The 11994-nt window shown below is 52.8% G+C and overlaps 1 protein-coding gene across 1 annotated transcript; it reads right to left on the reverse strand.

Moving 5' to 3' along the window:
- Window positions 1-8555: 8555 nt before the first annotated feature.
- LOC114702156 (translocator protein 2) lies at window positions 8556-11132 on the reverse strand. The gene is given in 10 exon segments (XM_028882487.2): window positions 8556-8608; window positions 8611-8644; window positions 8646-8708; window positions 8710-8755; window positions 8946-9072; window positions 9075-9091; window positions 9685-9820; window positions 9823-9876; window positions 10566-10683; window positions 11103-11132. Coding segments are annotated over 8 exon segments (510 nt in total). The 5' UTR covers window positions 9857-9876; window positions 10566-10683; window positions 11103-11132.
- Between the last annotated feature and the right edge of the window lie 862 nt (window positions 11133-11994).

Consider the following 11994-nt stretch of genomic DNA (forward strand, 5'->3'; position numbering starts at 1 on the left):
CACATACATGCCATAAACACATGCACAAGGCGTGGATAAAAGTAAAGCATTGTAAATATGAGTCCCTCAGTGAAGAGGAAGAGCCCCGGGTTTCTGGAGGACAATCCTGTCTGTTCACTGGTACTCAGGGAAGACTTTGTCCCTAAGACATGTCCTTACATCTTGGTTCTCACATACAACCTTGGATAGGAAGGGAATGAATCCCACTCACAGCCCCATCTTAGCTTGATTCAGGGTGGGATCTTAGACATCTCTGGGCCTCAGTTTCCTCTCAAGCTACTGAGCTATTGCTCTAAGGAATGGAGATGATGGCGTGGGGTCGGTGGGCAAAGTCCACAGGTGCTGGCAAGAGTTTCCTGACCCTCCCCATGGCTCTGAGCGACTCTGGGGAGAGTGAAGAGGTGCCTACAGGGGCCCTCGCTGCTATGGCACCCATAGATAATTTTCCCGTCGACCTCTCCAGGGGAGTGCGCTGGCCTTCCCCAGACTGAGGACTGGCGGCTTCCTTTTCCACCGTTCCTTTCCAGCTTCTCCTGGCCCCACCCGCCCCGCCCCAGGCCCTCTGGCCAGCGCTGGCTATTTATAGCACCTCCGAGGGACCTGAATTCCTCGCTGGTCCCTGGCTCTCCTTTCCAAATCAGGCCAGTTTCTCTGGCAGGCCCAGAGTGCCGCAGCTAATGTGGAGGGGGTGGGGGTCAGGTGCCAGGAACCTGGCTCCTCCCCGCGAGTTGCCCCTCTGCTCTCCGCACAGGGCCAGCACACGCTGTCCCCTTTGAAGCCTGTGCAGGGACAGGTCTATCGGTCCTCTTACTGCATAGCGGGGCATTTCATTCAAGGTCACACAAGGGGTTTAGTGGGGCACCGCGGTCTGGTGCCAGCCGAGGCTTTCCCCACGATGTCGTCATGAAGCCTGGAGTTCAGTAGCACGGGCTTTTGCACTCCCTGGCTGCTAGCCTGACCCCCCCCCCCAACACCTGCAGATGAACCAATTTATTCCTCACCAGGATATTGCTGGCGGGGCGCCCGATTTACTGACAAAGGAAACTGAGTCCTGGAGGTTGAGTGACCGGCCTGAGATGGTACCTCTAGGGAAGGTAGAACTCCTGGCTTCCAGAACTGTGTTCTTAGCCCTTATCAGTCAGTTATTCCTGCTGCCAGGCTCCCAGGCCAGCGGAGGAATGTGGTGGGGGAGAGGAACAGGGGAGAGGAACGGGGGAACTGGAGAGCTCAGGAGTTCTTGCTGAGAAAGCATGCTCTGGGAAATATTTGGTATTGAGCAGCAGCTGTGTGTTGGTTTAGGGGTACGGAGACACCCCACAGTTTGGGTGGAAAGCAAAAGGAGGGTGGCTGTCGGCATGACCCCTCTGCTGGTGGCAGCGGCTTGCAGGAGCTTGATGACACACAGGAAAAGGTGCAGACTTCCCCGCATAGCCCAGGCCCCACAGTCATTGCAGAAAATATTCGGGTGAGGAGGGGCCAGGGCCGGGCGCCGACCCTCTGTTTCTTGGAGACCCTCTGGGTCTTGGAGGCATATCGAGCTGCTCTCACTGGAAAGGGAGAGGCCCGCAGAGGGGCAGGCGGAAAATAGAAGCCCCATCAGGGGAACCTTTAAATTCTTACTCTGTGAAAGAGGATACCTCAGGAGGGTGTTGACAGAGTGGGTGTTTTATGTGTAGGGACAGCTGGGACCCTAACAGTGTGTTGCCCAGAGACCCAGTCCAGGCGTGCTGCCCTCTGGTCACTACCGAGACAAGGAACACAAACAACTGGCTGGGCTGGCCACCAGACACCCCCTGGCGGGCAGGAGCCTGCCTTCTCTGGCAACCGCTCTGTTGACATAAACATGAGGTGTCCAAGGCTTTGAGGCAAGGCTGGGGACAGGGGTGGAAGGTCAAGGGTCTCCCAGAGTCTGAGACTGGGCTTGGAGAAGACACCAAAATCACGGGGGCAGGCCAGGGTGTATGTTCTGTTGCACAAAACACAACAGTTGCCTTATCTTGAGGGACACACTGCCCTGGGCAAACAGGGGCAGTGTAGGACTGGCCCTGGTAGCCATGAGCCATGGTCTTCCATTCCCGTGGCCACTCCTGGCACCACCCAAGCTGCCGGGCATTGCCCAGCTAGAGTCTTTGAGGAAAATGATCTGATAAGAACTGTCCATTAGAGTGACTAATAGTGTTCCTCTTTGAAGGGATCTTGCAAGGTCAACCAGCGACTACCTGGAATAAGCTATGAGCTCAACAACCAACATTTGGGAAGAGAATTTAGCCCTTAAGAGGAGAAAGGCTTTAGAACAGAGGCAGGCAGAAAGGGCTTGGGACTTTGCTGTTGCTCCTTTGAGCAATGGTTCCTACATGGGAGGAAGACTCGGCCATCTAATCCCTAGATAGTGAACGGGCCCTGACTAGAAACCTGGGAGGCAGTGTAACCAAGATGGCGTCTTCCTGATTTTGTGCTCCCAGAGGTGACATGAGTGTGTGGGGGTATGATGGAATGCTTTCAAAATTAGGGTTTTAAAAAAAAAAAAGGCGTCCTGGGCTGGGAAGTGGCTCTGTGAAGAACGTACTGCAGAGGACCCCAGTTCCAATGCCAGCACCCACACCAGGGTCTGTAACTCCAGCTCCAGGGGAAGCAGATGCCTCCGGCCTCCAAGGGAACTGACGTTTACATGCACATATCCCTCACACACATAATTTAAAAATAACATTTAAAAAAGTTATTTTTTTCTATTTTTTAATTGCTGACCTCTGTAGGGAATGTGTGGGAGAAGAGACGCTTGCCCCACGTTCCCACCCAAGGACCTGGCCTCTCCTGCCAAAGAACCTGAAGATACAGCTCACTGGCTAGAGAGCTTCCCTAGCTACAGCAAGGCCTGGGCTCCATGCCCCCACCACAGGAACTTGTGTGGTGGGTCACTCCTGGAGTCCGGCACTCTGGAGATGACAGTGGGTGGGTCGAACGTTTAAGATCACCCTTGACTACACAGCGATTCGCAGCAGCCCAGGCTATGTGAGACCTCGCTTTCAAAGAAACAGAACAGGGCTGTGGAGACAGTTCAGTGGGTAAAGGCAGTCGCCACCAAGCTTGGTGACATGAGTTTGATTGCCATGATCCCCTTAACTCACAGGGTTAAGGAAAGAGCAGACTCTTCACATGACCTTGAACCAAAGCTCCCTTCAGACAAGGTCTGAGGTTTCCCAAACCACAGCACACAGTGCTGACCCCACAGGAGTCACCTACAGACACCCTGAGCTCAGCCCTGCATGTGAATCAAGGCTGAGAACTGGCCAGCACCAGTAATAGGAAAGACAGAGAGAGGAAAGGCTAGGGTACGAGATGGTCCTTTCCTGGCACAAAGACACAAACACACACAGACACACACATACAGACAGACACTCAGATACACATACAAAGACACAGACATATGCACAGACACACACACATACAGACAGATGCAGACACACACAGATACACAGAGAACACAGATACACACAGACACACACTTCCTGGCCTTTTTTCTTACTTTCTGTTATATTAGAATATTGCCTATAGTGCCTGTTGAACTCTTGGTCTCCAGCAGGTGGTACTGTTCTGGGAGGTTCTGGAAACTTCAGGAAGCAGGGCCTACTTGAAGGAAATAGGTGGCTGGAGGTGTGTCTTGAAGGTTACACCTGGTCCTTGATTCCTTCTCTGCCTCCTGTCCCCACCCCTATGATATGGGACAAGCATTGATGGAGTGGATCCTCTGAAGCTGTTAGTGAAAACACACGTCCCTCTTCAAGTTGCTCTCTCGGGTATTTCGGTCACAGCAACAAGAAAGCTAACCGAAAACATTCTGTCAGTTGTCACAGCCGCAGAGAAGGCGGAGACAGACCAAGAATGGCCCGAACTACACATGATCCATTTTCCCATTTTTGTGTATTTTTCAAGGTTTTTATTTGTGTGTGTGTGTGTGTGTGTGTGTGTGTGTGTGTGTGTGTGTGAATATGCATATCATATGCATGTGGGATCCAGAGGAGTGTATCAGTTAGCATGGAGCTGGCGTTACAGGTGATTGCGAGCCATCCCATGTGGGTGCTGGGAACGGAATCCCAGTCCTCTGCAAGAGCATCAGGTGCTCTAGCTGCTGAACCATCCAGCCCCTGTTTTGTATATTTTGTGTTGTTTTTCTATAGATTAGGATGGGCATCCAGGACCCAGAACTAGGTTTGTTTTTTTTTTTTTTGTGTGTGTGGGGGGGGGCATCCGGTAACAAAGAGTCCTCCAAAGGTGATAAGCCCAACTTGAGCATCCATAGCGGGCGAGGTGTCCCAAACTAGGGCATCTGGACCCAGGCTTGTGTCTTCTGCTTGTCTGAGTTAGATCACAGGTGGGAAGCATCTCACCTATCATCTCACCATTGGCAGTGAGCAGTGCTCTTGCGGAGGACCCAGGTTCAGTTCCCAGCACCCACATGAGGTGCCTGCAGCTCCAGGGCGCCAGCGCCCTTTGGCTTCCATGGGCACCTGTGTGCAAGTGGGGCACCTGAGCTCACACAGGTGCACACACATGTGCATACTTTCACATAAGCATCTCTTTAATAAGTTACATGTGCAAGGAAAGCACTAAGCAAAATGAAGTTGTTAGGTTTTCAGTGTGTCCGTGGGATTTTCCTGGCCTCCCGCATGCTAGGCAGGTCCCCACTGCTGAGCTAGCCCCAGCCCGGGCTTCAGTAGTTCTCTTAACACACAGACAAATCCATACAAATGTAGAGCGCCAAAAGCCAGTCGTTTTTGGCCCTGTGGCAACCGTCAGGCTAGCTCACCGATCTGAGGAGGTGGCTCCTGCTCTTATTAAACGGTGCTTCCTGAGTTCTGTGCTAGAAGGCTAATGATTGAGTTAATGATTGAGTGACCGAGTCTCCTCTCTGGGCCGCACACCCTTTCTCCCATCATTCCATTCACCCTTCCCCACACGGCTGCGAGGTCCCGGTTTTGCAGATGAGCAGTGTGAAGGCCAGCTGCCGGGAAGTCCTGCTGGCCAGTTAATGAATGACAGAGTTGGATTCTGGGGTATTAATTAGCTTCTCTCACCGAGGAAACACTGTGAAGCCAACTTCAAAGGGGAGCAGGCCTCTGTGGGCGCTCGTGCAGACGCTCCAGTGTGTGGCTGGCTGGCTCTGTTACTGCAGGCCCACGGGGAGGCTCAGCATCATGGCAGCCGTGGATGGTGGCGGAGCCTGCGCACCTCGTAATAGAAAGTCATGGAGAGAGAGAGAAGAGAGAGAGAGAGAGAGAGAGAGAGAGAGAGAATGCTCGCAGTGGCCAAACTCGCCAGCTCCTTCTGACTAGTCCCCACTCCCGTAGTCCACACAGATGTGACACTGTCGATAGTCTAATCACGGATTGAGGTCGAACTCCATGCTCTCACCACCTCCCACCTCTGACTCATTGAGGACCAAGACGTTGAGAACTGACCTCCCCCCCCTCCCCAAAAAAAAAAGAAGAACACACCTGTGCTGAAGACTGACTGATTAGGGCTTCCTCGCCTGTGGAGAGTTGGAATGGTGCAGATCCAGAGCCAAGCTATTTCGAGCTAGCCACCTTAACGGCCATTCTCCATGTACCTCTGCATCTGACCTCACATCCTTGTGGTTCAGAAGGTCAGTCTTTTTGGAATGTGTTTAAAGGACTAATAGCTCCCTCAAGCCCGAAGCTGAGAATGTCATCAGAGAGCAGAGACATCTGTGCTCTGACCACCTGCCAGGACTCACCAATGTATGTGCAAATGACTATGACGTCCTTTTGTCCTGGTACTGTGAAAACCTCATGAAACCATACCGCGCTGGAACACAGAAATGGGGGACCCGAATCTGTGTGCCTGGGTCATGCTCACTCTTATTTGATTCCAGGATAAACTCTTATTCCCTTTGAGTTAGGAGCTGCGGGGGGTTTTGTTGTTTGTATGTGTGTGGGGGGCTGTGTGTTTCATATGTGTGTGGAGGCCAGAAGGTGACGTCTGCGTTTCCCTCAATCACTCGCCTACCTTGCTTATTTTTTAAAAATGATTTATTTATTTTGTTTTATGTGTCTGAGTGTTTTGCCTGCCATGTATGTATGTACAATGCTTTTTGTGCCTGGTTCCGTGCGCGGTCAGAAGAGGGCGTCCAGGTCCCTTGGAATTGGAAGTTACAGATGTGAGCAGTCCATGTGGGTGCTGGGAACTGAAACCTGTCCTCTGCAAGAGCAGCAAGTGCTCTTAACTGCTGAGACAAAATCTCCAGCCCAACCTTATTATTTTAATTAATTAATTTTTTTTTTTTTTTTAAGACAGGCTCTCATTATGTAGACCAGGCTGGCCTTGAACTCACAGAGATCATCCGCATGCTTCTGTTTCCTGAAGTGCTGGGACCAGAGTTGAGCACCATGCATTCAGCTTCTTCTTCTTTTTTTTTTCAGCTAGGGTCCTTTATCGAATCTTCTGCTAGGCTGGCTTGCAAGCCTCAGCCATGCTCCTGCCTCTGCATCCCCAGCACTGTGGTTACAGAAGTGTGCTGCCACTCTTGGCTCTTCTGTGGTGTCGCCAGGGATCCGAACTCAGGTCCTCATGCTTTCACAGTTTACTAAATGAGCCATCTCCTCAGCCCCGAGAGCTGTGTTTTTGTATCAGCATCTTCGCATATATGAGTCAGGGGGACATTTCACAGCTAAACCGTGACAGTCTGCCTCCAGGGACAGACTACTAGTCACTCACTCTACAGAGTGATTCTGGCTCTCAGGGCCGGAAGCTGGCTAGAGTCCATGGCCATCAGGCATCAGGTCACTGGCCACAGCAGCTGGCACAAGGGCCCTACATATAACAGTGGTTCCTCATCTGGCTGCAGATTAGAATCAGAAGAACTTTCTAGAACTCTGTAAACTCTTTTTCCATTCCATCCAAAGGCAAGTGGTAGGTGTTGGCGGGTGGTGGGGGGCAGTGACATTTTGATTTTCTTTTTTCAAAGTGTGACAATCTGTTCACTTACTGGTTCATTCAATCCATCAAAGGTGTGTGAGTACCTACTCTGTCCCTGTGGTTCCCTGCTCTGCAGAGACAAGATGGTGTGGACCTCACGTCTGCTCCGCTGGGTGTACAGGTGACCTGGCCTGCTGAGCAGAGCCTTCCTGACGGAGGAAGGGGATCGGGGTTCCTCTGCTGTGGGTGAGCTCTGGACAGAGCCAGTGTGTCCCCTCAAGTGTTGCTGCTGCATGGCGCCTTTCCTCTGGGAGATTATTTGCCTCCTTCCTGACAGACCTCATTCTGCTTCAGATCCAAATTGAGCCCACAGAACCCCTGACTGCGGGAGTTAGGTTCTGAGAAGTGGTCCAAGTCCAGAGCCCTTGATCTTCAGTGAGTGGAAATGGTGTGTGTGTGTGTGTGTGTGTGTGTGTGTGTGTGTGTGTGTGTGTGAGAGAGAGAGAGAGAAAGAGAGAGACAGAGACAGACAGAGACAGAGAGACACAGAGAGAGGAGAGAGACAGAGACAGAGACAGAGACAGAGAGACAGAGACCACTTATACCACAGCAGCACCTGTGTGGAAGTCAGGGACAATCTGTGACCTTTGGTCTCTTCCTGCCACGTGGGGGCTTGGGATCCAACTCAGTTGTCAGGTGGTCTCAGACACTTACCTGCCATCATCATGCTAACTCCTCAGTAGTCTGTTTCACTTAGTTTTCCTTTTTTTTTTTTTTTTTTTTTTAAAGATTTATTTATTTATTATGTATACAATGTTCTGTCTGCACATATCCCCACAGGCACCAGATCTCATTACAGATGGTTGTCAGCCACCATGTGGTTGCTGGAATTTGAACTCAGGACCTTTGGAAGAGCAAGCAGTGCTCTTAACCTCTGAGCCATCTCTCCAGCCCTTAGTTTTCCTTTTATGTACTGTTTCAAGAACCTTTTTAAAAAAAAAAAATTGTTGTGTAGCCAAGGATGACCTTGAATTCATTTCCTGAATGCTGTTGGGGTTACAGGATTGCCCCAACGCTCTAGACAAGATTCCATTTTTTATTTAGTGTGTGTGTGTGTGTGTGTGTGTGTTGTGTGTGGTGTGTGTGTGTGTGTGTGTCACAGTGCTCATGTGGAGGGAGGTCCAAGGACGACTTTTTGGGAAGTCAGCTTTTCCCTTCCCCTGTGGTTCCCAGTGACAGAAACCAGGTTTCTATCTGTTTGGGTGGCAAGGGCTTTACCTGCTGAGCCGTCTTGCTGGCCCAGGATTCTGTTTTTGAGGTAAGGCGCCAAATGCTAAAACCCTGCGCTGGGCTTGGGGAGGCATGTGAGGGGGGGGGTGGCCACCCTCCCCAGGGTGTGCTCCCACATCCACTCCTCATCACTCCTGCAGGAGAGGCTCCCATTCTGCAGCCTCGGACGCTGGCTTCCATATCCACCTTCCGTCACACCCTCCAAGTCAGCAACGGGATTTTATTCCGTTCTATTTCTCCGAAGTCTAAGGACAGCAGCCCACAGAGTGTCTCCAGCTCCACATCCTCCCCTCCCGCTTGCCACCCTGCCCTCTCTCCCGTAGCCTGGTGCCTCAGTTGCCCTTCTCGGGCGGCTAAGGCCGGTACGCTGGACACAGGCTGTCCTCCACAGGCGGTAGGTGATGGCGGTGGTCACGGTGAGGCCAGGCCAGGTAAGGCAGCAGGAGCAGAGCAGCCAGCTTGTTGATCGGCTGCCAGATTAAGCACCAGGCTTGCCACCAGCCCGTAGAGCAGCAACAGGTCCAGGAGGGGCCTGGCAGAAGTGTTGGGAGGGTATAGTCATGCCAGGACCCTCTCTCTGTCTTTCTACAGTACCCTGACCCAAGAAATCCCACCCCTGGGGCACCGTGCACACTGTAATAATCGCACACATGTCGCTTGCTGGTCCCTGATGTCAACTGTGGTTCATGCTCTCCTTCTCCCAGAACGGAACACCACGTGACTTTACCAGCCCAGGGTTGTCGGCTGTCAAGAAGAGCAACAAGAAAGTCCAGCTGAGGGTGAGCTGGAAAGTGTAGAGGCCAAGGGGCAGTGCTAGGGGCCACCGGAAGCCCCCGCCCAGGTCCTTCACACCAGGTAGGAGGCGTAGCTGCAGGGAGATGGGCTTCTGTAGGACCCAGGCCCTTCGGCATAAGGCCTCTTGGCGTCAAGGCGTACCCTGAGCCTGGCATGTGGGCAGGGGACGGCAAGCATCATTTGAGGTTCAAGGGAGGGCCTAGAGAGACGGCTCAGCAGTTAAGAGCACTTCCTGCCTTCCAGAGGACACAAGTTTGGTTCCCAGCACCCTTGCCAGGGCGTTCAGAACTTCCTGTATCCGCGGAAGCTCCAGCCTCCTTCTGGCCTCCATAGGCACTCACACACAGCATACACTCACACAAGCACACACACAGGCAGAAAGACACAGACATATTCACACAAGTAAAATAAAGTGAATCTGAGAGCCAAGGCAGAGCTGGTGTGAGGAACTGGGTGGGAGAACGCTGGGTGTGGTGGGGAGAAGGCTGAGAGGGTTGGAGACAGGGAAGTGGAGGGCTTGCTGGAATCTTAGGTATGTAGGGCATTTTTGTTGGTGGGGACCCCTACTCGAAGAGAAACAATGGGGTGGCGCACCCATTTGGAGGCCAGTATTCAGCACAAGCTCACACACAGGGAGATTTGCAGGTACCAAGGCCACACACTCACCCCATGACAGAGTAGATGGTTGCCCACACAAGCAATATGACTTTGTGGGGTGGGCACCAAGACAGCTTCCTCTCATCCTCACACCAACCGGATGTCTGATGATGAGTGAACATGCAAATCAGGATGGGTCCAGGAGGGGCACACCCACGAAGACAGGCCCTTGAAGCAACATTCACCGCAGAGAGGCAAAATCTGGGGAGGCAGAGAGCATGCTGGATGGGCCTTCCTCTGCCCCTCTCCTGGGCCTTCAAACCTGAGGATTCCCTAGCCAGAGTTCCTCACAGGAGGTCCCCCTGCCTCGAGCCCTCTCCAGCCACCACCCCTTGCCATTCTCTGGCATCCCACGCCTTAATGTTCCCCACATTCACTACTTGCTCAGCCCCGGGGAGCACGGGCTCAGCATCTGTCTTTGCTTTGAGTCAAAGGCTTCCTTCTCTCTAGGGCCATCTGATTCCTGGAAGTCAGGACCAGGCTTGATCTTCATCTCCCACCACAGGCAGCTCCTGGCCAGGCAGATAGCCAGCCTGTGGGGTCTCAAGGACTCGAGCGCTCACTGCAGCTGACAGTGGCGTCCTGGAGGGAGTGGATGAGCCTTGCTCTGAGTCACAAGGCTGGACTTAGCTGGGGCCATTTCTTTGATTTTCTGTCAGTGCATTGTCCGAGGTGAACAGATGTTTGTCTGTGTCTCCCCAGGAAAAGTCACATGTCCTGAGTGGAGGAGCCAGGCATTGCTGTGCCGGCTCTAACCTCCCTTACCTCACTCATCTTATCTCACTGCACCAGACTGGAACACTCGAGAGGCCCACCCAGGCTGCTCTGCCCAACTTCAGGCATGGCCAACGGACACTGTGGATCCCCTTCTCTGAAGCATTTCTTCTCACCTGCTCCTGGCACCTCAGAGATGCGGTCCGCGTCTCCCCATTCCCATAGGCCTGGTCTGCAAACACGGGTGTCCGGATTTCTTGTGACTTGACTCCCAAGGACCCACCAGCCTGGCCTCTGATGGAAAACCGTCATTCCCATTTGCATGTCGCTGTCCTTTGTGTGCTGTTTTCATGAGGGCCAGGGGTTAGACCCTCCTCCAACCAAGGCCCGGGTCAATGTCAATCTTCCCACCTGCTCTTGCTATTTCAGCTTCTCAGATCAATGGAATTTGGCAGAAATTAAAATCTGATTGTTTTCAGTGTCCTGGAGTGACCGACAGTGCTGCCCTTTCCTATGGGTCAAGGACAAGTTCTGGAGACTCCTGGGACAGGGCTGAGCTTCATGCATGTGTGCCTTTTTCTGTTTGTTCTCCGGCTTCTCGGGTCTACTTCCCGTCTCCCTGTCTCAGTTTTTCTAGTTTTTAATCCAGTGCTGGAGGTCTCCCTCATTGACCATGGCCATGCTGCCTTCTGTTCCCAGGCCTCCTCACTTACCTCAGACACACATCTCCCAGGCCGGCTGCCGCGATCATCTGTGATGAGTGCAGGGCGGGAAGAGTGAGGGACTGAGGGGTGGAGCTGGGCTCCTGCCGCTCTGCCTTTCTCAGATGGAAAGGGTGGTAAACATTGCTGGGGAGTCTCTGCTGTGGTTTGCCTGAGGGCTCCTGTCCACACCTTGGTGTGTGTGTGTGTGTGTGTGTGTGTGTGTGTGTGTGTGTGTGTGTGTGTGATATTAGGGATTAAATGAACCCAGGGCTCATGCCTGCTATCAAGCACTCTACCACTGAGCTGCTCTGATCCTCTTCCCTCCCTCTGTCCCTTGCCTCAGCTCCTGCTTGATACACGGTCTTTGGAGGAGACCCCCTTGGTGGACTAGTTCGGAGTCTGACATCTGACCTTCTCTAACAGCCCAGCCCTACTGGTACCGGCATGGTCTGTGTACCTGTGACCCAGCTCTGTGTCCCTGGGGATGATAAGGGCCCCAGATTTCCCTAGAGCTCTTCTGGAACCAGATTGTCTCCAAGTGAGGTAAGCACCAGCTTTGGAAATGAGTTCACGATCCATGAACACAGTCCGGATTACAGCCTCTTGGTTGGCCTGTTTCCGCCTGGCTGGGAACTGGAGTTAGGCATGTCTTCCCAACCCCCAAGCACTTTGTGTCTCAGAGATGAAAGCTGCAAGCAGTAGAGGTGGGTGGGGAATCTGGGTAGGAGGGGCCTGGTGCTTCCTCCCAGCCACCCCGAAAAGGGACAGGGGAGAGTGTCCCCGTCTGCTGGCAAGGCCCAGTCTTCCTGTGTGACTCAGACAGCTTTGTGTAACGAAGGCTGCTGCCTCTCTGTGTGTCCCCTGTGAGTTCTGAGCACCTTTCCTTGTGTCTCTGTGGGCT

The sequence above is a fragment of the Peromyscus leucopus genome, unplaced genomic scaffold (genome assembly GCF_004664715.2).
Source record: "Peromyscus leucopus breed LL Stock unplaced genomic scaffold, UCI_PerLeu_2.1 scaffold_555, whole genome shotgun sequence".
Taxonomy (NCBI): domain Eukaryota; kingdom Metazoa; phylum Chordata; class Mammalia; order Rodentia; family Cricetidae; genus Peromyscus; species Peromyscus leucopus.